Raw genomic sequence first — 26,247 nt, 5'->3', positions numbered from 1 at the left:
AATCATCATTTTACTCGTGTTTCATCAGATTTGAAATTCGAGATTCTCGAATTTGGTTCGAGAAAGTTTGGATATTCAAATCTAATATAATTCGAGTGAGCTTTAATCCAATTCAAAATTTGGTTCACATGTCTTAAATGGCTTGATTCAACTTGATATTTATGGAGTCCAGTTTTAATTATTTCTTAATCAAAATTAAATGTAAACACAATTCCCGTTTAATTCTCCTTCTTGAGGTATCACATTTTTAAATAAAATAATTATAATTTATTTTACAATATATTTTAAATTTTCTTTTTATTCCGTCAATAAAATATAGGGTAAATTACGCTGAAATTACTAAGGTATTGTTTTGATTCTATTTTGATTTTGAGCATTAAGTTAAAAAATTTCAATTAAGTCATTAAACTTTTAATTTTGTTCAATGAAGCCACCAATTATTAATCTTTTTTTTTTGCAACCAACTATTAATCTTTAATTGAATGATTGATGTGACAAATAAATTTATATATTAACACATTTGATCTTTTTTATTTATATATCATATCAATTTGGTCATAATTAGAATAATAACATATTTGGTCCTCGTTGTTTACACATTTTATCAATTTATCTTAATATATTAAATTATTTTTAATTAAAATTAAAATCAAATCGATAAAATATGTAAATAATGAAGATGAAAAGTGTTAATATATATATTTTCCTAACTATCAAGTAAATAATTTCATTAATAATTAATGGTCGGTGGTTCGGTTGAAATCAAATTAACGTTTACTTGAGCAGAATAGAAGACTGGAAATAAACCCGGTCCGGTCTTTCCACCAAGAACGCTCAAAAGTAATGAATCCCGGGCCCTCCTCTTTTCCCTTCTTTTTTGCTTCCTTTCAATCCCTACAATGATTCAGAGCATATATTTCCAGTCTTATCTTCTGCTCAAGTAAACCCGCTATAATCATAACCCATGTTTTGTTTTGCATGAAACCTTACTTTCTTTTCACAGCTTTCACGAGTTTGCTTAATCGTCAGTGAGCTAAACCACAAACTCAGAATTTGATAAAAAAACCCGAAGAGAGAAGATGAGCACGGTGGATAAAATGCTGATAAAAGGAATCCGGAGCTTCGACCCGAAAAAAAAACGTCATCACTTTCTTTAAACCCCTAACCCTAATCGTTGGACACAATGGCGCTGGCAAAACTGTAATCATTCCTCACTCCGTTTTTCTTTTTAATCTATTGCTTCTCTGTACACGTATATTTAATGGTTTTTTTTGGGTGGGTGGGGGTTGCAGACAATTATAGAGTGTTTGAAGCTTTCTTGCACTGGAGAGTTGCCTCCAAATGCAAGGTCCGGCCATAGTTTCATTCATGATCCCAAGGTACCTTTCTTCACCTGGATTAAAAGCAAATAATTGTAGGTAGAGAAATGCACGGTTTGGCTTTCAGGTTGAGAAATATGTTCCATTATGTTGAGCATCAGAGATTTGCTCATCTACAGTGAAGTTTGATTTTGCTTTGTTCATCTTTTAGGAAATGAAATGTAAATAGTGAAAGAACATGTAGCAATCAATTTGAGTATGAGGAAACTATGTTCAGCATTTTAAACTTGTAATTTAAATACTTGGATGGGATCATTTATTATAGGGGTGTGTATACTTTGTATGTAGGTTGCAGGGGAGACGGAGACAAAAGGTCAAATTAAGCTCCGGTTTAAGACAGCAGCGGGAAAAGATGTGGTCTGTATAAGGTCATTCCAATTGACGCTAAAGGCTTCTAAGATGGAGTATAAAGCAATCGAGAGTGTTCTTCAGACGCTAAATTCTCACACTGGAGAGGTTATACATATACAAAACATTCTTTTAACTCGTTTCTAATAAATTATACTTTGGTTTTACTTTGTTTCTTTAATTTTTTTTTTGATAGGAATAGGAGGCCTCATTAAAAACCTCCCTCTTAGTTGGCTCTTGTGAAAGAGGCAACTAGCGGAAGGAGGAAAAGAGTACCTCATTTTATTAATAACCCATAATTACATAAGATACAACTTACATAATAAACTTCCCTAGATAAAATACATAACACTACAACAACAGAACACAACACCTCAACCAATCCCCTCTTTTGCTAACTTGTCTGCTTCCCAATTACAACTCCTTGGAATCCAATTAATAATAAAACCCCTAGCAGATACATAGGCCCCAATTTCCTCAACCAAAGAGCTACAAAACGTTGGGGCAGAAATAGGTATTAAGATCCAATCCACTGCTTTCCTGCAATCACTCTCGAGGATAAGTCTTTCCTTCGTTGCCCACTCTGATGAAAGAAATACATCATTTCCCTGCTTAATAGCTTTTAACTCAGCTAACATAGGAGGGCCTGGTCCCACAGCCATAGAGAAAGAGGCTAAAATAAAGCAATTGGAATCTTTCAAAACTCCTCCAATTCCTCCCTGCAGCCCATCCCCTCTCACCGCCCCATCAACATTGAATTTAAAGAAATCATGAGGGGCCGGAGACCAACAAATAACCTTCTTCTTCTTAGATATCTGAGAATGGATTCTGTCCGCAAGCGATGGATCCCCTATTAATAAGTCGGCCTGAATGTTAACAAGAGGAAATTAGCTAAGAACCATTTAGCCAGCCTAAATCTAGTTATAAAGAACAGAGATGAGCTATCAAAATTCCAGTTTTCAAATACCACCGAATTCCTCGCTTTCCATAGTGACCATAAAACTACTCCAGGAATAAACTTCCAGATGGTAGAGTACTCCCAAATATAGGACCAAGAACAAAGTAGTGAAACCGGATCTTGGGGCAAAACTGTAGAAATATCCCAAAAATTAATGAATCTATTCCACAGCTCCATTGCAACCGAACAAGATACAAAAAGATGTTGAATTGACTCCTCAAAGTTATGACATAATGGACACTGGACATTTTCCAGATTAACTCCTCTCTTCTTAAGTTCCACTCTAACATCCACTTTCCTATGAGAAATCTGCCATAGGAAAGTTTCCACTCTAGGAGGTACCAAACCAGACCAAACCCACTTCTTCCACTGAAAAGTATCTCCATTTCTGCTTGAAAGAGCAATTCTGCATGACTTAACCGAGAACAAACCATCACCATTCCCCGACCACCCAAGGAAATCATCTATTGATTCAGTCAGGCGAATATTATCAATCAAAAGCATTAATGACATCCACTGATCCAATTCCCAGTCACATAAGTTTCTCCTTAACTGAATATTCCAAATCCAACCATTATTTTCAAAGCACCCAAAATCTGCCACTTTTCCTTTTTTATTGTTCGATAGAGCGAATATCCTAGGGAACTGACTCTTTAAGGAAGAGCCATTGACCCAATCATCATTCCAAAATTCAATTGATCTACCATTCCCCACGTGAATCTTCGAATTGGACCTCAAGCACTCCCCTATCCGATCCTCTTTCTCATAATTATTCAAAATACCTCTCCAAATCCAAAAGTCTACAGGAGAAACGGCATTGCATATTGGCAAGGATAAATTACTGACATTAAGCTTACAACATAGTAATTTTTTCCACTGAGCCTCCTTCTCGTTTGATACTTCCAAGCCCATTTCCCTAGCAATACTCTATTCACCAATCTCATGTCCAAGATTCCCAAGTCACCCTCGTCATAAGGTTGACACACCTTATTCCAATTTATCCAATGGATCCGTTTCTTGGCTTGTCCTTCACCCCAAAGAAAACTAGCCATTATAGAGTTTAGTTTCTGATTAACCTTCAACGGTAATTTAAAGATAGAAAGGTAGAAAATAGGTAAAGAAGACAACACCGATTTCACCAACACCACCCTCCCAGCCATCGATAAAGAGGAAACTTTCCAACTTGCTAGCCTGCTGTACACTTTCTGCAGAACTGGCTCCCACAATACTTCTGAATTTCTAATTGCACCTATTGGTAAACCAAGATAAGTCATAGGAAAATAACCCATCCCACAACCTGCTTCAGATGCCCAATCTTTGACAATGTCCTCTTCCAAATTAACTCCAAACAGTTTACTCTTAGACAAATTGAGGTGAAGCCCTGAAATTAGACTAAACACCCTCAAAACTCTCCTTCAATTGAGAATTTGAGTTGAAGAATCTCTGCAGAATAAAATAAGATCGTCTGCAAACTGTAAATGAGTCAAATTAAATGTATTATCCTCCTTACACAACATTAAATTCAAGAGTTCCCCAACTATGTTAAACAACAAAGGGGACAAACTACAACCTTGCCTCAACCCCTTGCCCATCTGAAATTCTGCTGTTGGAGAACCATTAACGAGAACTGAAATTGAAGCAGAAGAAATACAGTACCAAATCCAAGAAATCCATTTCCCCCCAAACCCCATGATCTTCAATAATCTCAAAATAATTGGCCATTCGACTGAGTCATAGGCTCTACGAAAATCAATCTTGAAGACGACTCCTTTCCTTCCTTTTTTCCTCCAAAAGTCTATGGATTCATTGGCCATAAAAGCACAATCAAGCAGTTGCCTTCCAGGAATAAATGCAAACTGAGAGGGGCTAATAAGATCTTTAATAACTGAAACCAGCCTTTTCGATAAGATTCTGGAAATAATTTTGTATAAGGTACCAACTAGGCTAATTAGTCTATAATCTTCAATACCTTATGGATTAAGTCTCTTAGGAATCAATGTAATAAAAGCATGATTGACCCCATGCTCCCAACTCCTCCCTCTATGAAAATCATTCACAAACTTCATAAGATGATCCTTCAAGAAAGGCCAGAATTTCTTAAAGAAGCCCATCGTGAAACCATCTGGACCCGGGGATTTGGCACTGTCCGAATGAAAAACTGCTTCCCACACTTCTTGTTCTGAAAATATGACCTCCAGACTATTCTTCTGCTCCTCTGTTAATTTCATGAAATTGAAATTGATTTCTTCCACCTCTAATGTATCTTTAGAATTGTAATTCTTCTTAAAATAATCATAAACAAAGGCCTTCAACTTATTCGGGTCTGAACACTCTTCATCAGCAACTTTCAATGACGAAATAGAATTTATTATGTTTCTATTCAATGCTGTTAAGTGAAAAAACCTCGTGTTCCTATCCCCATCCTTGCTCCATTTCAATCTTGATCTCTGTAGCCAAATACTCTCTTCTCTTCTGTGCAGCTTCAACAATTCGTGTATAGCCATTCTCAGCATGTCCCTTTCTTGCATTGAAATTCCACCGTTTTGTAGCTTCAGTTCCCAACCATTAATCTTACCTTCTAATTCTGAAATCCCTTCAGATATCCCACTTAAATTCCTATTAGGCCACTTCTTGATCTGTTGTTTTGTTCCTCGAAGTAAAGAAAACAACCCCATTCTACCATTACCCATCATAGGGTTAGACAAAGACTTTTCAACCAATCCAGCAAACCCGTCTTCCTCTAACATGTAATTATAAAATCTAAAAGGCTTCGGTCCCCAATTGTTGCATTCTTCTGCTAACACTACCGGATTATGATCCGAGAGGGACTTGGGTAGCATTTTCTGTATCACTTTTGGAAATTTGTTAAGGAAAGAGCTGCTAATTATAAATCTGTCAAGCCTTACCCAAGTGGGATAATCTCTATTGTTGCACCAAGTAAATCTTCCACCAACTAACTGAAGATCCATAAGATTAGTGTGTTGTACAAAGGATCTAAACAAATCCATGCAATGCCAATTTTGAGATACTCCACATTTCTCCTCGGTATCTAAATATGCATTAAAATCTCCCCCTATACAAACTGGCTGATTTAGACCTTGAACAAAGCACAACAATTCCCTGAAAAACTCCTCTTTATCCGCCTCTACTGATGGACCATATACATTTATGATAACACACTCAAAGTTAAGCAACTTGAACTTCCCTGACAACGCCATGAATCTGTTCTGGATATGTTGTGCTGTGACCTCAAAAATGTTTTCATCCCACATAAATAACTGTCCACCAGCCGAGCCCTCGACAGGATTGAAGGTACCACCTTTCAAAATATTACCCCCTAACTTCCTCCATAGACCTGAATGGAAAACATTCAGCTTTGTCTCCTGTAGTAAAAGAATAATCGGCTTCTCTCTATTAACAAGTCTGGCCACTGCTCTGGTTTTTTCTCTTCTTCCTAGACCCCTAACGTTCCATGTTATTATTTTGAACTTTGACATTAGAAATAACTGTCATACAAACCAACACAAACCAAAAACATTCATACTCCCCGAGAAGACCCCTTAATCTCCATCTTAAATATCTCTTCCTCTAATAGATGCTGACCCCCTTTAAAAGTAATTCCCAACAAATCACAGATCTCTCTAGTTGCAGCAGCCTCGTTCCTAGCTTTAACTGAAAGTTGAGAAGACTGAGATGACTCCCTATCTTGATCCACCGAATCCCTGACCATCCTCCTAACAACCCTTCTATAGACTCTGTTATAAAAACTGATAGCCACTTCACTGTCTGAGCACACACTCCCTGAGCGATGTGGTGCTATTCTCAATGTCCTCTGATTCATCTTCTTTTTGACAGGGAGTATCCTCTGATTTTTAAGACTGTTAGATCGAGAACTATACTTCACATGATTGATAACTGGAACTGGGTGATCCTCCTTTGCTAAAAATTGACCCACCCTCATCAGTTTTGAAGAACTTCCCACGTGGTTCTCATTATTCCTGGTCCTTATACTTGGAATTGATACGCTTCCCTCATTTTGACTGCATTGCTTATCCTCCATGACCTTCTTCATCTTCCTTGGTCCATCCACTTGATCATCTGACCTTATATCCCTTTCTGCATACTTATGGGTCTGAAAGCTGCATACATGATCTTCATCCAGACTCCTCTGGCCAGCAGACTGAACTATCTCCACGTTAACACCCTGTTCACTTGGAACCACCATCTCCCCCTGCATATTCTCCTTAATCACCCCAGCCTCACCCTCATCAGCAGCATTCAAGGAGTTTTCATAACAGGGGTTGGGCTGTAGAATAAACCTTTTCCCAACCCATTTAATATTGTAAGCAGGCCCATTAGGAATCAGTTTTTTAATTGGAGAACCAACTACCTCATTTTCCTCTGACTGACCAAAGTTAACTTGATCTTTTGAACCCCTCAATCCCAGGCCTGCATGACTTCCCATCTGGTTAGTCCTATTTTCCAAGAAATCTGACAGCCCACAATTTGAATTTTCTGCTGTTGACTTTCCCGATGAGACTTGTCCCCCACAAACTCCATTCACACCACTGTTCTGCCCATTATTCAGCCAAGATATGACTTTGAATGTACCATCGTCTGAGAACTCATCCCCATCTGCTTCCAAAGAAGGACATCTCCCAACCCCCTCCCTAGACAAGACATAACCACTGTTACATTTTTTTGAAATTTTCTCCACCATCTTCCTCCCCGCTTCTTCTGGTTTTTTCAGAACAGAACCCATCGAAATCTTAACTTTGAAGGATCTGCCATAAGAACCAATCGTAACCATCTCAGGTACATCATAAGGACTTTCCACCCTTAGCAAAACTTTCGCCACCGACAGGTCCGATCTGGTCACTGATTCCTCCTTAAAACAAATAAAATCACCCCACTTCCCAGAAAGTTTCTTCACGAATGACTCATTCCAACATAACAAAGGCAATCCATACAACTCTATTTGACAAGGAGCCATCGGAACTCCATCCTTGTTCAATACTGGTGCCAACCAGTCTAAGCACAAGAGCAACTCTTTCTTCTTATTCATCCATACGTGAGAGAACTCCTCAACTGAATTGAATGTAATGATGCACGCATTCCATACGTACCCCCATCTCGCAATCTGAACTTCCACCCCCTCCATCTCCAAAGCTTCCTTTAACGAAACGAGATCAAAAGAAGGTTTCATTATCCCTGTTAATGTTCTCTTCACCCATTCTGAGTTGTCTGATGGAATATGCATCTCCCAAAGCATTCTTCTTAACACCCTCCAAGTTACTTTCAGAAATTACTACATCCTTATATGATCTGCCGTCTCTCATACCTCTACCCGACTCAAATTTCCTTCCAGTATTTGAAATATCCCTTCCCCCTGACTTGATTACATTAATTTGCATGATTGCTCTGGCTGTCCTTTTAATTTTTCTCGTTTGTTTGTGAACCGCAGAAAGAATGCCTCAGCTACAGATGTGCTGACATGGACCGAGAAATCCCAGCTTTGATGAGTGTCTCAAAAGCTATTCTGGAGAATGTGATTTTTGTTCACCAAGATGAGGCCAATTGGGCTTTACAAGATCCTTCGACTTTGAAAAAGAAGTTTGATGATATATTTTCAGCTACTAGGTATGCTGTTTTTTCCCCCTCTAACAAAACCATTCCCTCACAATATTGAAATTGGTTGTGCACTACTTGTTACCCGTTGTTTGTGAAACTATGGGTGCTGTCATGTTTTTGAATTTTTTTATATATCAGGTCTAGTGTACAGAAACACCCTTCTTTGTATTCACAATTTTTGTCTCCAAGTTATGAGCCAAGAATTGAAGATTTGCTTTCTCTCATCCCTTGAACTCTCTTTATATATTCCTGGCCCTAGAAAGAAATATACGTTCTGTACATGGTCTGTAAATTGCTTATATACTTATTTCAAAAGCCTTCTTGTATTAGTTGGTTGAAAGTTTCAATGTCTATTAATAGCAGTCGCCATACCAGAGAAAGGTTAGGCTTCAATCATATGAATTTTGGCTCATTTTATGATTCATTCAAGTTCAAAAATGATTCTCGGAAAGTTTGCTCAGGAAGACTGTCAGAACCATTCTGAAGCAAGAACTCTTACGAACATAGTACTTTTCTACGTTAATTCTTGGCTGCAAGTTGAGAATTTTCATCTAATAATCTAAGTAAAATGCCCAATCTTTGTAGGACTGAATCGTAATCTCCACATTTATTTTTACTTTTCTTTTGTGTTGTAGGATAGAGTGTTTATATACTTGAAGTGGCAAATCTGGATATTGTTTAATGTCTCTTACACCTACCAGCTTTTAATAAAGCATGGTGGATTTCTTGCATGGTTTTGGTTTAATTTCGTGAAGCATGTGAAAAATTTCTCACTATGATATTTAATTTGCTGATTTATTTCCACAAAAAAGGTTTAATTTTCTCATCTTGATTGTTTTAGGACATTCTTTTTCTAATGGCTGCCTATAAACAGATATACAAAAGCCTTGGAGGTCATAAAAAGCTTCACAAAGATCAGGCTCAAGAGATAAAGGCATACAAGCTGAAACTGGAACACTTACAGACCTTGAAAGATGCTGCATATAAGGTGGATATATTATTCTTTTGGTTATTTTCTTTTTCGTTTTTTTAATCCTGATTCTACTTCCTCAAACTTAATATTTGTTTAGGATTTCTGCTGAATTAGTGTTGTTCCTCTCTTATTGTAAGTAGGATTATAAAGATCTTGTGGTCTACATAGCATAAGCCACATAAAAGACTTGTACTGTTCTATCATCCAACAAGTAATTGTGTTTTACAGGTTTCTAATGATACTGTTCAATTTTGTTAACAAAAACTGTTGGAGTGTCAAGGGTTTGATTTTGTTTGTGAAAACACAAAGGATCTTTGTACTGAAGTGATATAATCCGCTAGAAATTCTGGAAGAGGGACAAATAAAAAAGGAATCTGATTGAAGACGATCTCAGTGCATGTTAGGTTCTGGTTTACTGAAACGGTTCTCTGTTTTTAATGTTTAGATTTGGGCTTTTGGCTGGCATTCTTGATTTTATAACCCTGCATCTTCATGCATGTTTGCCTATTGTTTTAGCATTCTAGTTCTCTCTCTCTCTCTCTCTCTCTTTCTCTCTGTCTTAACTGTGGTGAAGCTAAAGTTGTCCCGGTGGGACTGCAAATAAATACATTGACATTACACTTTCCTCTTGTGTTTCTGAAACCTAGATTGCCCTTCTTGAATGTGTCTCATGAATGTGAAGAAGAGTACTCTATGTAGAAGTGGGTGAACCTTTCTGATGTCGGAAAGGCCAGTAAAGTTGAGGGAAAATGTAGTTATTTCAGATTTTGGAGCTATTCTAATAGCTGTATGTTTATGGGATGCCAATCCATACAATTAACAGTATGGTTTAGGGTTTATTATTACCCTAATATTCAACAACTTATGAACATCAACTTGAAAACAATTTTTTTTGATATGGTTCTTCATAAAGCTTCGAGAAAGCATTTCTCAGAACCAAGAAAAAACAGAATCATTGAAAAGCCAAAATGCAAGTCTTGGAGAAAATCATTGATGACCTGGATGCTAAGATTCATAATGCCGAGTTAACCCTGAAGGATCTACGAAAGCTAGAGGACCAGAAATCAACAAAGACTGCTGAAAGGAGCACTTTGTTCAAGGAACAGCAGAGACAATATGCAGCTCTTGCTGAGGAAAATGAAGGTTTGTCAATTCAATAATTGAAGTGGGATTCTTATTTTTTCCTTTTGTCTCTTTCAAAGGGAGCCATGTAAATCCTGCATTTAAGGAATCACTGATTTGTTATGTATATTTTCTTGTATTTCGTTGTTAGATACTGATGAAGAGTTGATGGAATGGAAAACCAAGTTTGACGAGAGGATTATGTTATTGGATAATAAAATTCAGAAAATGGGGCGTAACCAGCAGGACTTGGATGAAGAGAGCTCTGCTTATCGGCGTAAATTAAATAAGTGTACTGAGGAGATTGGCAAACTTCAAAGGGATGCTGAGGTGTTAGAAAAAGATGGGATCTTTTAAAAAGTAAATCATAACCATCTTATTGTGCGAATTTTGTTATGGTTAACTCTTTTTCTTTTGCAGACCCTTGTGATGTCAAAAAAAGACAGATTCTGCCATTGAACGATTGTTTGCACGATTCAATTTAGGATCTACTCCGAATAGTCCTTTTAGCGATGAAGTTGCTTTGAACCTCATGAGCCAAATAGAAGTGAGGTTAATGGATCTCAATAAAGATTTGGATGAGAAAAAGGTGATTTTTGTGTTTTTATGAACTAATTCATCTTCTTTCTTCCTATATGTGTGCAGTTATTATTTATCTGTTACAGAGATCAAATTTTGTATAGTGCACAACATACAGAGATCAATTTCTGTATAATGCACACCGTATTATTTATTGATGCATTATAGCATTTGAGATTATCCTTTCACAAATGCCAATATGGCTTTGATATCAGTTGTTCTTATTCTGAACATCACTTCCCGTAATTTCAGCAATCAAATGACCAGAAGCTAAAGACTGCTTGGGATTGCTACCTGGGTGCCAGTGAGCGTTGCAACATTGCTGAGGCTCAGAAGAAGGCAAAATCAGAAATCAATGTCTGTCTTTGAGAAATCTTATGCAACTTAATTACCAGCTACCTTTATTCTCATTTGTTTTGAGCATTTACCTGTGATACATTTCAGTGTTCTGTTTTGAAACGTTTGGAAGAGACAAAAAGTAATTGTGATTCTCTTGAAATTCAAATTTCTGACGTCAATATTTCTCTCCTTGATGAAAGAGAAAAGAATATGGTGAGTATAGTCTTGCTCAATGGCCTTGCTTTGGATCCAAAATCCTCTTCCTAATGAATCTTGATTAACAAAGTGGAAAGTAATGGTCCTTTCTTTTGCTGTTGGCATCAAGTTGAGATGGACAGAAAGAAAAACAACTGGATGAACGAAACCACGACGAAATCATACAACAAAAGCAGCAGGAGGTGTTTGCCATAGATCAGAAGATTAAGGTACTTGGTCATGAGAGAAACCTTGCTGCTAATGATGCCAAAGAGAGAATGGAGCTATCTATAAAAAAGAGAGAATTGGAGGATAAGAAGAAACAACAAAATAGATGTAAATCTGCTTTACCTTTCAATTTTCATCAGCCTCCTTATAATTTGTTTCGGAGCCTATTCCTTTTATCTCGTGATGAAGCTGATGGCTTTATTATTGTTTTCAAGAATTGAAGAGTACAAAGACAGGATTAGAGTAGTGCTAAAAGGGAGGGTTCCTCCTGACAAAGATCTGAAAAGGGAAGTTACCCAAGCTTTAAGGTTGGTTGACAAAAAATACTTGACTCATTCTTCAATATGCTATGCTATTATAAAGGATTTTTATTTTTGGAAAAGGGGTGTGGGTAGAGGGTGCTGTTGGTATTCATGATGATCAAGAGTGATAACCAGGGTAACAGAGTTCTCCCCCATGATCAGTTGTTATTACCTTGGTAACACTAGCTGGTGGTGATCTTACTTCAACGAGATCAATAGTATCACACTTCATGACTTCAATGGAATGACCATCTCCACTTCCATTATTTCAATGGGTCATTCGTTTGATTCTGATTTTTAGACAGAACTTCCCTGATACACTAATATATATGTTGTATATTGCTTCTTATAAATTAATGAGTATATAGTTATTCTTTGGGTAAGATTTTGACATGAAAATATATTGAAATAAGGAAAAACATTATTTAGGTAAAAAAAGTTATTACAATTTCATGCAAAGTCAAACATGGGCATAATATTGAACAAATGCGTGCATGATAAGTTCATCATAAAGTCGTTAATATATGTAATATATAATTATTTGCACTTATGCTATATTTGGGTATATTTATATGGTATTACAATTGGATTGTTTTTTCTTTTTAATTAGAAAAAGTGGAGTAAATAAGGAGGGATGACATGATGCGTAGGTATTGGCTCAGGAGGACAACAATCAATGAGTTGAAAGATATGCCTTTATAATATCATCATATAGTTTCTTCTGCTAACTTCTGCTAACTTCTGCTAATATATATAAGTGATATTTGTAATCATCGGTTTTCTTTGGGGAATTTGGCTTCAATATGTTCTGAAATATTCTTATTTTTTTTATAGGAATAGGAGGTCTCATTAAAAACCTCCCTCATAGTTGCCTCTTGAGAAGAGGCGACTAGCGGAAGGAGGAAAAGAGTACCTTAGTAGATTAATAACTGAAAATTACATAAGACTATAGTTTACAGAAAATACCCGAAATAAAAGACCAAACAACCATTATAACACTAAGGACATTCAATCTATCCCCTCCTTAGCTAACTTGTCAGCCTCCCAATTACAAGCCCTAGGAACCAGCCTAACCATAATGTCCTTAGCGGAAATTAAATCCCCAATTTCCCCAACCAAAGAACAAAAAAATGAAGGGGCAGCAAAGGGCCTCAAAATCCAATCCACTACTGTTTTACAGTCACTCTCCACAATAAGTATTCCCTTCAACACCCAATCCAAATTAAGAAACAAATCAATGCCTTCTCTAATAGATTTCAACTCAGCAAACAAAGGAGGACCAGGTCCCACGACCTTAGAAAAAGTGATCAAGATAGAACCATTCGAATCTTTCAGCAAACCTCTAATTCCACCCTTCAAACCATCACGTCTAACTGCCCCGTCCACATTGAATTTATAAAAATCAGTTGGAGGTGGGAACCAACACTGATCCTTCTTCTTAATATAATTGACAGCTATACTGTCTACAAGCTGTGGATCCCCTATTAATAAATCTACTTGGAAATTAGCCTTAGGAAATTTAGCTAAAAACCATTTGGCCAGCCTGAATCTGCAAATGAAGAACATTGTAGAGCTCTCAAAATTCCAATTTTCGAACACCACTAAATTCCTAGCCTTCCAAAGCGACCACAGTACAACTCCCGGTATAAACTTCTAGATAGAAGAAGAAGCCTTTAAAACAGACCAAGAACACAGTAAAGACAGGGGATCTTTGGGCAAAACTGTAGAAACCTCCCATAACATAATGAATCTATTCCACAACTCCCAAGCAACAAGACATAATATAAAAAGGTGTTGAATTGTTTCTTCCTCCTTTTGGCATAAAGGACATAATAAATTGTCCAGGGGAACACCTCTTTTTTCCAACTCCACTTTAACAAGTTTTTGGTGAGATAGTTGCCATAGAAAAGTTTCAACTTTTGGAGGAGCCAACCCAGACCATACCCATTTATTCCACTGGAAATTCCCTCCAGAACTGCGTGTAAGTGTGGATCTACAAGCCTTAACTGAGAACAAACCATTTCCATTCCCTGACCAAGTTAGAAAATCATCAACTGAATCGATCAAAACAATATTCTCAATCAATGTCATTAGAGAAATCCATTGATCCAATTCCCAGTCGCATAAATTCCTCCTTAATCGAATATTCCAAACCCAACCATTGTTTTCATAACAACCAAAGTCTGCAACTGTTCCCAATTTATTAATCGATAAGGTGTAAATCCTAGGAAATTGTTCTTTTAGAGTAATATTATTAACCCAAACGTCATTCCAAAATTCAATTGATCTACCATTCCCCACTTTGATCTTTGAATTTGACCTGAAACAGTTCCCAATATCATCCTTTTCCTCATAATATTTCAAAATTCCTCTCCATATCCATGAATCATTAGGATTAACAGCCTTATCAATTGAAAGAGCTAAATTACTGATATTGTGCTTGCAACAAATCATCTTCTTCCACTGAGAATCTTTCTCATTTGCAAATTTCCAAACCCACTTCCCAAGTAACACTCTATTGGCCATAGACAAATTAAGGACACCCAAGCCACCCTCCTCGTAAGGTTGACACAACGTTTTCCAATTAACCCAATGAATCTGTTTCTTCATCGGACCATCCCCCAAAGGAATTTAGCCATCAAAGAGTTCAGCTTAAGACTTATCTTTGAAGGGATTTTGAAAATAGATAGGAAAAAAATAGGTAAGGACGACAAAACAAACTTCACCAACACTAATCTCCCTGCCATCGATAATGAGGTAGCTTTCCAGCCTGCTAATTTGCTGTTGAACTTCTGCACTACTGGTTCCCACAACATTTCTGAATTTCTACTCGTACCAACATTGCTGTTGAAATATTCTTATTTGGTTTCTTGATTTTTGGTTTCTGTTGAAACTGATTAACTGTTTTCAGTACTTTAAGTTTCTGTAATATGAACTATTCTTTGGCATCGTATGTGTAGGTGCTTGTAACTTTAATATTTCTTTCTCATACTTGTATACAATTTTGTGTCCAATTTGAGCAATTCTCACTGCAGGGCTGTTCAAATGGAGTATGATGACTTGAGCACAAAATCCAGTGAAGCTGAGAAGGAAGTAAACATGTTGCAGATGAAAATAGATGATATTAATAATAATCTAAATTTGATGAATAGAGCACTTCTAGAAAAATGGACTTGGAGGTTTGCAAATGAAATGGGGTCTGTCTGGAGGGATCTTATTTGTTCTAAATATAATTTGGACCCTTCTTTGTTATTGTTTGATAGTAAGACTCCAAACAGAGTATCTTGGATTTGGAGATCAGTGGTTAATAACCACTTTAAAGATGACCCTATCGGCTCAAAGTTAAGAAGTTTGTATTCTTTTTTAGTTGGGGATGGTAAATTTATTCGATTATGGCTGGACATTTGGGCTTTGGATTATCCACTTCTATTAATTTTCCCTAGATTGTTTTCCATTCGATTAACAAAACAGGCAAATTATTTGAGTTTGGGGAGTATAGCTCTTTCGGCTGGATTTGGGATGTGCAGTTTCGCAGGAATTTAAATGACTGGGAGATAGAGCAGTGGGCTAATTTGATGACTATCATCTCGGCTTTTGCTCTAAATTTGGATAATTCGAATGGGATGATTTGGAAAGGGTCTGGGGATGGGGTGTTCACTGTGAAATCTGCTGTCAATCTATGCTCATCAGGTTCTTTATGTTCGGATGAGGCCTACTTCTGGAGTAAGATTGTTTGGAGGGGTCAGCTGCCACCAAAAGTGGAGTCCTTTTTGTGGCAGGTTGTTCTAGGGAGGTTGGCTGTTAAAACAGAACTGGTGAAAAGAGGAATAGAGGAATTCAGAATCTGTTATGCCCTCTTTGCATGATGCAGGAAGAGTCTCCTTCACATTTGTTATTCTCATGTTCGGTGGTGTGGGCTGTTTGGAATAAATTTCTCAACTTCTGGAAGATTCAAACTGTTTTTCATTATAATGCTAAAAGTTTTCTCTTGAATTGGGATGCGTTGAAGACTAATTCTCCGATTTGGTCTCTCATTCCAGGGGTAGTTATTTAGACTACTTGGAAATTGAGGAACTCAATTGTTTTTGAAGGAGGAAAGTTGGATGAGGTTGAATTCTTCTTCTTAGCAAGGTTTAGGCTTGCTTCATGGTTCCTAGCGAAGAATAAAGGGGTGTATATTCTTAAAGACTCTCTCATTTCAGACCCCTCCTTAGGGGACGTTTGTTCAACCCATTCTAATATGATTGTGTCTACTATTCCGTGGCATCCTCCTCCTATGGGTTTTGTGAAAATTAATGTTGATGCAACTACGACTAAGGATTGGAAGAAGAGTGGTTTAGGAGGAGTTTTAAAAGATTTCTCTGGAACTACATTAGGGTCTTTCAAGGAGCCTGCAGGTCCGGGGCCTCCAACATTTATGGAGTTAAAAGCTATTCAAAATGGGCTAATGTTCTATGCTGATTTTCGAGCGAGGATCAAAGACAGGTTGATTATTGAAAGTGACAGCAAAATGGCAGTGGACTGGGTTAAGGGGGATGAATTATGTCCTCATGTTTATGCTTATTTGGTTACAGACATTGTTTACTGGCTTAATATGTTCGATGGTGTGGTTAGATGGGTAAGCAGGACAGCTAACTTAGAGGCTGATGCCTTAGCTAAAGAAGGAATTGGTTGATTAAATGTTGATGTTTATGGGTCACAAGGTTGCCTTGTGTTGACTTGTATGTTTACTTTACTTTTAGGGTTGTATCTTGTATATTATTGTTTTGTTCAATAATATCCTAAGGCACTCTTTTCCTCCTTCGCTGATTAAGGAGCTTATCAACAAGCACCTTCTATCAAGGAGGGTTTTAACGAGGCCTGAAATTCTTATCAAAAAAAAAATAATAATAACCTATCCAAATATAAGAAAGAAATGGACTGTAAGTAGCTCTGATGCCTTTCATATTCATAGTGCTTAATGGTACTTATGTTCTTGTAATTTTTTATATAGTGTTGAAGATTCTAATATGTAGGTTAACTAAGTGGAGATTTAACATTCATGGTAAATCTGGTAGTTAACTTAGGGTTTAAATGAATTGTGATTTTATCTCAAAGCATAGCTGGAATTGAAGGAAAAAAGTAGCTGCAAAATATGATGTGGCAAGTATACGAGTATCACTCTGATAGTATCATCAGTTTAACATACATTGTAGCAGTTGGGAGAGAATGAGGAAATAGTCGATAGTAAATTTTGCAGTTACGAAAAATAGTATAAGATCCTTGGAGTAATATCAAGTGAATTCAAACTTGTTATGCTTGGTTTGGATTCTTAAAATTGTTATGGTTAGAAGCATCACCAATGTTTTATAAGCTATACACTATTCAAGTGGGCAAATTCACTATAGAATGATAAGCCTTAGGGAAGCGACTGAGGTTCATTCCTGGAAAATTGGAAACTGAAAATGTACCAAAACTTAAGTAATTTGATAAATATTCCTATGATGCCATCCTTCCTATACCAGAAGGACCTGATTACTGATAAAAGAGTCCATGTTCATAGCCTGTGGCTTCGAAAGAGCTTAAGATCAATTTACTCATTAGTTTTTCTTGTGTTTTCTTTTGTCATCTAAATTCAGCTAGGAAGAGATTTCTTGAAGCCAGATTAAATTCTTTGGAGAAACAAGCTTCTACCATTGATTCCTACCCAAAAGTACTGGAGACTGCACAGGAGAAAAAAGATATCCATAAAAGGTTCTTGCTCTTGATTTTTAGAGGCAATGTTCTATTATGTGCGGATATATTCATTTTCAGTTTTCCATTTTTTTAGCCATGCTTGTAATATAACTGGATCATTTCCTCCAGCAAATACAACATTGCAGATGGCATGAGGCAAATGTTTGATCCATTTGAAAGAGTTGCCCGTGCTCATCATGTTTGCCCCTGCTGTGAGCGTCCTTTTTCTGCTGAAGAAGAAGATGAGTTTGTTAAGAAGGTTGTGAATTGTGATATATAGGTTCTCTTGAAGCTTATAGTTAGTTAATCTTCTCTTTCTTGTGTATTTATTGGTAAACTTGTGTGCATTGGGGATAAGGAGATCTGCACTTGGGACTTCCAGAGCCTTACCGCTCTCTGACCTCTTATTTTTTTTCTGTAAACTTTCAGGGGCACTACCTGATATCAAAATCTATTGGTTCGGTTAGCATAAAGGTCTAAATTCTGTTTTATTTTCTTTTAAACTACAGCAAAGAGTCAAGGCAGCTAGTTCAGCTGAACATATGAAAGTGTTGGCAGTGGAATCATCAAATGCCGAGTCTTACTTTCAGCAGTTGGACAAGCTTCGAATGGTTTATGAGGAATATAATAAAACTGTAAAGGAGACAATTCCTCTTGCTGAGAAAACTTTGCACGAACTAACTGAAGAGCTGGATCAAAAGTCTCAAGCCCATTATGATGTATGTATCTGTTTCAGTAGATATGATTTTATATGAGTACTGCTACGATTTATTGTTAAAGATAAAAATAAAAGAATGGCTATATATCAGCATTGTCTGTTCAGCCTACATTTTATGGGGAGGGTGAAGTAGTGTTATACATATTATTGTGGATTGTCATACTGGTCATCCACATTTTTATTCCTGGCATGTTGCAAAGAGAAATATGTCCCAAGCAGGAAAAAAGAACACAATAAAATTCCTTGGAGATTAATTTCCCATTTTAGATGCTGTATTGATGTGATTTGTAATTGTTTATTTGTAAGCATATGATATGTAGTCCTACTAGTGCAACCAGGCTTGATTCCAAGTCTTTCTGAGGTCAGTAATATATTGTTGAAAATAGCTTATCGAAAACATTTTCCTCAGTGTACTATATTTCTGCGTCATAAAAAATAACTTAGTGGGAAACGATTCTTTTAGGATTAGATAATCTAGTTTCCCTAGTTAAAATAATTTGCATCTTTATCTGAAGACCATTCTTCATTATTTGTTTGTCCTTATCATTAGAAGTTGCTATATTCACTTTGGGATAGAACAAGAAGGGATGAGATGATGTAAGTCTAAACTATGAAAGTCGTTATAATTGCCTGTGAAGGTCTGATAGTTTTCATACCAGCGAAAATGTAGTTTAGATGAAGCATTTAGAATTGACCTTTCAATCTTAAAGAGTATTCTTCTTTCATCACACCTTGATTTCTTTCTCTTTCCTATGTTCCCTAAGTTTCAGTATGTATATGCCAGCCTCTAAAGAAGCAATTATTGAATTTGCATTTTAAAATAATTACCGATAACTATATTTGTTATGGTATAAATTTAAAACTATCAAAGAAACTTTTATGATGATTATTTAGTTTTAGCAATGCATTATTTTTCAACTATTGTTGTTATTCTTATAGGTGTTAAGTGTTTTAGCCCAAGTAAAGACAGACAAGGATGCTATTGAGACTTTGATGGGACCTGTTGAAACGGCTGACAGGCTTTTTCAAGAAATTCGGGGTTTAAAGCAGAAGTTGAACATTTGGAATGTAAGTTTGACATCGGAGGGCAAGGTGGTGCTAGAACTGTGGAAGAGATCCAATTGGAGCTAAACAATTTGCAAAGCAGAAGGTAACAGCCATTTTTTACCCAACCCAAATATAGGGCGTTGATAAGCTTGTAATCATCTGTTTTAAGCATAAAAATTTTGTAGAGATAATATTTTGATTTGTCATCGGTATTTAGCAACTTTCCTTCTCTTTGCAATCAGGGATGCTTTATATAATGCTGTGGAGGACTTAAGGGCAGAACAGAGGTACATGGAGAAGGATTTGCAAAGCATTCAGGTGCATTGGCACGATGCAAGGGAGAAAAAGGTGGAGGTGGCTAACACATTGCGTGATTTTAAAAAGGCAGAAGAAGAGATAGAGCTCTTGTCTGAGGAGAGACGTCAACTTGATCTTGAGGAGAAGGTTGGTAATCTGATAAGATACTGGTCTAATTGTTTACTTTAACTTGCAATTATATTCTGTGCTAGTATCTGTATGCTTGCTCTCTTAAGATATTAACAGATTTTCTCTTTGATTGGCTGCTATTCTACTATCATGTTGTGTGTACTCGGTATCTTCAATCAAGTTAAAATAATTTATACCTTGACTGATGCCATCCTAATGTATCTCAAATTATTAGTCATGATACTTCTTAATGTGATAATTGGTTCTCTTTTAAGCCCTTTACATATTAGTTGCTAATGTGATTTACATTAAAACTTTCATCTCTTTTTATCTTTTTTCAATGCATTGTTCTTGGACCTTTCAGCATTTAGCAGAGGCTCTCAACTCGGTAGTCAAGGAGAAGGAATCATTATTGAATGACTATGATTGCTTGAAAGTAAAACTCGATGAGGAATATGAGCAACAGCAGGAACTTAGACGCTCACATCGGCATGAAGCTGAAGAACTCTATGAAATTAACAGAAAGATTAAAGCGTAGATTTCTGAACCATGGAATTTAAGCTTGCTCTTAAGTGCCATTGAATTCTAGTTGAAGTTTTTGGCTACAGGTATTATGATTTAAAGAAGGGGGAGAAGCTGAAGGAACTGCAAGAACAGAAGTCTCTGATGGAATCTCAACTTCTCAGCTATGATGCTAGGAAACAGGAAATATTGGCTGAGCTAAACAAAAGCAAAGACTTGATGCGCAATCAAGATCAACTAAGACGTAACATTGAGGATAATATGAATTACAGGAAAATAAAAGCTGATGTAGATGTGCTTACTCGTGAAATTGAGTTACTGCAAGAGAGAATAATGGAGATTGGAGGTATTTCCAAATTTGAAGGCGAACTCCGAAAAGTTTCTGAAGAAAGGGAGCGACTTCTATCAGAGGTATGTATGATTCTTACTGGCATCTCTGTATGTTTAACTTTTCAATTATGTTCATTCACAGATAGCCTCTTGTCTATCACTAGCGTGCCATCATTTTTTCCTTGTTGGGTTGATATGGACCTACAGTTCTTTTACCCATACCCATATTGATTCAATGTGTGGAAGAGGGGTAGTGTTTTTTGTTGTTGTGTGTCTCTTTCCTCATGCGTTATTGCCTTTCAGGTGTTGAGCCTTTTTAATGTTAAGTTTTGTATGTATGTGTTCGCTTCACCATTCTTTACCTATTATTATTAAGCTCTTTTTAAAAGGTGTTCAATGTATACGTCTAAGAGTTGTAAGATGCTTCTCTTTCACTACAGCTCAACAGATGCCGAGGAACAATGTCCGTTTACCAGAATAATATCTCGAAGGACAAGGCTGATCTTAAACAAGCGCAATACAAGGACATTGACAAGCGGTACTTTGATCAGCTAATCCAGCTTAAGGTAGAAACTATTTTAATTTAATGCAGGATTTTACTGTTATTCCTTGTTTTTTTGTGTTATTAACTTGCGTGCTTTGTGGCTGTGGCAGACAACTGAGATGGCAAACAAGGACCTGGACAGATACCACAACGCACTTGACAAGTATGTGATTTGCCCATTTTTCGGGCTGTCTTTTAAATTACATGCTCAATTATCAATTTAGATTATGAATTCTTTCCGAAACTGTTCAAGAATGGTCCTTCAATTGCTAACAGGCTAGAGAACTGTGAATCATCCGATAAGTATAAATACAAAATCTGTTCATGTTTTAAATAAACATATTTTCTTTTCGAAACCTTTGTAGAGCACTCATGCGCTTCCATTCTATGAAAATGGAGGAAATAAACAAAATTATAAGAGAATTGTGGCAGCAGACATACAGAGGGCAAGATATAGATTGTATTAGCATTCATTCAGATTCTCAAGGTGCTGGAACTCGTTCTTACAGCTATAAAGTAAGGCCTTTTATCTATTTTTTGCTTTTTTACTTTTCCCCCCTCTAAATTTCATTTGTCATTACTTATTCCCCCCCTCAAAACAGGTTCTTATGCAAACTGGTGATGCTGAGCTTGAAATGAGAGGACGATGTAGTGCGGGTCAAAAGGTGAGTAATCATCGAATGTGGTATGGGAAAATGAATATTAATGTGTTGATTACTTTATCTAGCACGACGAGGAAATGAATCTGCATGGAACATACTGTTTGTTTCAGGTCCTTGCTTCTCTAATCATACGGTTGGCTTTAGCTGAGACGTTTTGCCTCAACTGTGGAATCTTAGCACTAGACGAACCAACCACAAATTTGGATGGCCCGAATGCTGAGAGTCTGGCAGCAGCTCTCCTTAGGTACGAGCACTTCATTTATCCTTCTCGTATTTATTTGAGGTTGCGGCTTTTAATCAATCATTCCTTCCTCTTTGCCCAGAATCATGGAGGACAGAAAGGGCCAGGAGAATTTTCAGCTCATAGTAATCACTCACAACGAACGTTTTGCTCAACTGATCGGTCAACGGCAACATGCAGAGAGATACTATCGGGTCACCAAAGATGATCTGTAAGGCTTATCATTTATTTACTTTTTTTTAAAGTTTCTTTACTAGTTTTTTTCTGTGGCATCTGATTACGACCATCTTTTCCGTCTCTCATTTTCTCAGTCAGCATAGTATAATTGAAGCCCAGGAAATCTTTGATTGAATTTTTTCAAAGGGTTTTTCCGATACATCACTGAGTGCCGAGATTGAGGCAGCATGCGACGGATGCGACTCCAGAAATCGAAGTGAGAGATTTGTTTGTTATGCAGTAAATTCATTGAAGAATATAGAGAATTGTCGCCAAAATTGTGAATGTGAAATGTCGTGTTTGTTTGTTCTATCCAAAAGCTCTTACCTAAACTTGAATCAACTGGGTCCAAACAGGCCCGTTAACCCGTTTTATAATTCGAAAAATAATAAAAATATTTTTAGGGTTAAACAGATTACTTGAGCATTAAGGCAAACAATGGCTAAGCTTGAAATGCATATTAAAGATAATCACCCATAACTGAGTTCTCATTTGACCTGACTCATTCCATCCCCTCATCCGATTGAGATAAACTTATCATTTAAATTAATGATAAAGTAAAAAAATAGTCTTCTAACTATATGATGTTTTGTTGAGTCCCATTATTATTAAAAGTTACAAAATAATCTTTCGACTATAGGATGTTATTTTGTTGAGTCTCCTGATTATTCATGTGTTTAAAATTTGTATTTTTTTTGTTAAAAAATTGATGATTGTCTGAGTTAGATGTTAAAATATTCACTGAAATATGATAAAATATGATATCATAGAATTGTTTGAACTATATTTTGTGCGTTGACTTCCTATTTATATTATACCGTCGAGTCAATACTTGAAATATTATGTCGTTGAGTCAGTGTTTGAAAGCAACGACGGTGTCAATAGACATCATTAAAATATAATTTTATCATATCTCAATCAGTAAGTTAATGTCCAGTTAAGATAACGATAATTTTTTAACGGAAAAAAGATAAGTTTGAAACATATGAATAATCGAATTATCATTTTATAACTTTTAATAGTCAGATTCAACGAAGCATCTTTTTGTAGTCGAAAGACCATTTGTGTATTTAATCCTTAAATTAATAACAATATCTTATAATGTAAAATTCTAATTCGTAAATTTGCTTTTAAAATTCTTTTCCAACTAGTATATGAATCAAATTAGATATTCAGATTAATTAAGTCATCAGCATAATATTTATATTTAGTGAGAACAAAGAATTTATATTTTATTTTTTTATAAAATAAACAATTGATTAGATTTCTACGTAAAAGTTAATAGATTCAAATAATGAATATTCGAATCTAAATTTATTTATTTTTTAAAAATATCAAATCATGACTATCTAAAAAAATTAAATGTTTAATAATAAAAAAAAAAAAGTTAAATGAAGGAGAGGAGCAAGTAAAAGTAAAAATGAGAAGATGGTGAAAATCTCATTTATTAATGCGAATCACCGTCCAGTCCTTGTCCCAACTACAACAACAACCGCTTCACGTTGCGTGCCTTCCGCTTCACCATAACCTCTAATTTTTCATTACTCTCTTCTCTTTCTCACTCAGATCCACCAACTCCGCACCGATGGGAATATAACATGAATAATTGACTCCGCTTCCCTATTTATTGCATTGCATGCCTTGCTCCTAAGCACATCCCTCGCCATTTCCCATCCTTCCTTTTATTTTCTATCATTTTGCTACGTTGATTGTTTCATTACCACAGGTGGAAGTGCTTTTTTTTTTCACTTTCAACAATGGCTCTTTCAGTCGAGAAAACCTCCAGCGGACGTGAGTATAAGGTGAAGGACATGTCTCAGGCCGATTTCGGTCGACTCGAGATCGAGTTGGCCGAAGTCGAAATGCCTGGTCTCATGGCATGTCGAACTGAGTTCGGCCCTGCCCAACCTTTCAAAGGAGCCAAAATCACAGGTTCCCTTCACATGACAATCCAAACCGCTGTCCTCATCGAGACCCTCACAGCCCTCGGAGCCGAAGTCCGGTGGTGCTCGTGCAACATTTTCTCCACCCAAGACCATGCCGCCGCAGCCATCGCTCGTGACTCCGCTGCCGTGTTCGCCTGGAAAGGTGAGACTCTCCAGGAATACTGGTGGTGCACTGAGAGATCGCTCGATTGGGGTCCCGGTGGCGGACCTGACTTGATCGTCGATGATGGTGGGGATGCTACGTTGTTGATCCATGAAGGTGTTAAAGCCGAGGAAGCTTTCGAGAAAACCGGGAAAGTTCCGGAACCTGCTTCGACTGATAATCCGGAGTTTCAGATTGTTTTTTCGATCATTAGAGATGGTTTGAAGGCTAATCCCAAGAGATTTACGAAGATGAAGGAGAGATTGGTTGGTGTTTCTGAAGAGACGACGACTGGTGTCAAGAGGCTTTATCAAATGGAGGCTAATGGAACCTTGTTGTTCCCTGCTATCAATGTCAATGACTCTGTCACCAAGAGCAAGGTATATAAAACACGTCAGATCTAAATGATCGATTCACGTTTACGTACATATATGTTTACAATTTGATTTTGATATTATTCGATCTAATTTATGAGTTATGATCTAATTGTTGTTATGATTTGATTTTATGGAACAGTTTGATAACTTATATGGATGCCGTCACTCACTTCCTGATGGCTTAATGAGAGCCACCGATGTCATGATTGCCGGCAAGGTCGTCGTTGTCTGCGGTTATGGTGATGTCGGAAAGGGTTGTGCTTCTGCCATGAAGCAAGCCGGAGCTCGTGTCATCGTGACTGAGATCGATCCGATCTGTGCCCTTCAGGCTCTAATGGAAGGGCTCCAGGTTCTAACTCTTGAAGATGTTCTTTCGGAGGCTGATATATTCGTCACCACGACTGGTAACAAGGACATCATAATGGTTGATCACATGAAGAAGATGAAAAACAACGCCATTGTTTGCAACATCGGTCATTTCGATAATGAAATCGACATGTTGGGCCTCGAAAAGTATCCTGGCATCAAGCGAGTCACCATTAAGCCTCAAACTGATAGGTGGATATTCCCTGAAACCAAGACAGGGATCATTCTGTTGGCCGAAGGCCGTCTCATGAACTTGGGATGTGCCACAGGTCACCCTAGCTTCGTGATGTCGTGTTCGTTCACGAACCAAGTGATCGCGCAGCTCGAGCTGTGGAAGGAGAAGGCGACCGGAAAATATGAGAAGAAGGTCTACGTTTTGCCAAAGCACCTCGACGAGAAAGTCGCGGCACTTCACCTAGGGAAGCTTGGAGCTAAACTCACCAAGCTCACCAAGGATCAAGCTGACTACATTAGTGTCCCAATTGAGGGTCCTTACAAGCCTCCTCATTATAGGTACTGAGGAGTGAACACGAGAGAGCGTTTGACTGAGGAACGGCGCATTCGGATGGTTTAATCGTTTCTTTTTACTGCAATTTATCTCATGATTTGTGGTAGGAGTTTTGTTTGGGTGGTGGGAAAGTTCTGGGGGAAAATGTGAATGGTATGGCCTATCATTCAAGAAAAACAAGAGCGGATGGGTTAAGAATAAGGTATCGGGGCTGTGTGGGAGATAAAATCATAATAGTTGCCATTGATGCAGCTCCAGTTTTATTGCATCTTGTTTATCAATTAATTATCCAAAACGAAGCAATTTGCTTTAACTGTTTCTGTTTCTTGGTTTACCCTCGAAGATGATGGAATCATACACATATTTAATCTTTTTAACTTACACGATGATTGATGCATGGCTTACATGAAGCGATTTATTTTTTCTATGATTT

At 37.1% G+C, this 26,247-nt stretch overlaps 2 protein-coding genes across 2 annotated transcripts; both read left to right on the top strand.

Moving 5' to 3' along the window:
• Nucleotides 1–853: 853 nt before the first annotated feature.
• Nucleotides 854–22,787, top strand: LOC120128356 (DNA repair protein RAD50-like). The gene is given in 34 exon segments (XM_039146043.1): nt 854–1,132; nt 1,134–1,200; nt 1,293–1,379; nt 1,668–1,835; nt 8,150–8,325; nt 9,191–9,210; nt 9,213–9,304; nt 10,203–10,256; nt 10,258–10,432; nt 10,563–10,743; nt 10,832–11,000; nt 11,243–11,347; nt 11,435–11,561; nt 11,666–11,862; nt 11,969–12,060; nt 15,090–15,580; nt 15,691–15,833; nt 15,926–16,034; nt 16,146–16,672; nt 17,597–17,787; nt 17,899–18,028; nt 18,279–18,488; nt 19,427–19,520; nt 19,523–19,637; nt 19,777–19,978; nt 20,325–20,494; nt 20,569–20,893; nt 21,253–21,378; nt 21,467–21,519; nt 21,722–21,872; nt 21,959–22,021; nt 22,129–22,262; nt 22,342–22,470; nt 22,571–22,787. Coding segments are annotated over 34 exon segments (5,166 nt in total). The 5' UTR covers nt 854–1,079; the 3' UTR covers nt 22,611–22,787.
• A 1,373-nt stretch (nt 22,788–24,160) lies between these two features.
• On the top strand, nt 24,161–25,973 carry LOC120128191 (adenosylhomocysteinase 1-like). The gene is made up of 2 exons (XM_039145933.1): nt 24,161–24,943; nt 25,080–25,973. The coding sequence occupies exons 1-2, from the start codon at nt 24,233–24,235 to the stop codon at nt 25,824–25,826; spliced, it is 1,458 nt and encodes a 485-aa protein (XP_039001864.1). The 5' UTR covers nt 24,161–24,232; the 3' UTR covers nt 25,827–25,973.
• Nucleotides 25,974–26,247: the final 274 nt, after the last annotated feature.

Source organism: Hibiscus syriacus, unplaced genomic scaffold (genome assembly GCF_006381635.1).
Source record: "Hibiscus syriacus cultivar Baekdansim isolate YM2019G1 unplaced genomic scaffold, ASM638163v2 tig00110478_pilon, whole genome shotgun sequence".
NCBI lineage: Eukaryota > Viridiplantae > Streptophyta > Magnoliopsida > Malvales > Malvaceae > Hibiscus > Hibiscus syriacus.
The sequence above is the reverse complement of the archived record's forward strand: the minus strand, read 5'-3'. Positions and strand labels throughout refer to the sequence as shown.

What these genes read in the sequence shown, in the direction of transcription:
- LOC120128191 (XM_039145933.1), top strand. Translation starts at nt 24,233, where the DNA reads ATGGCTCTTTCAGTCGAGAAAACCTCCAGCGGACGTGAGTATAAGGTG. An exon ending in ACTCTGTCACCAAGAGCAAG is followed by an intron (nt 24,944 to 25,079) that starts GTATATAAAACA and finishes TTTATGGAACAG; the next exon opens with TTTGATAACTTATATGGATG.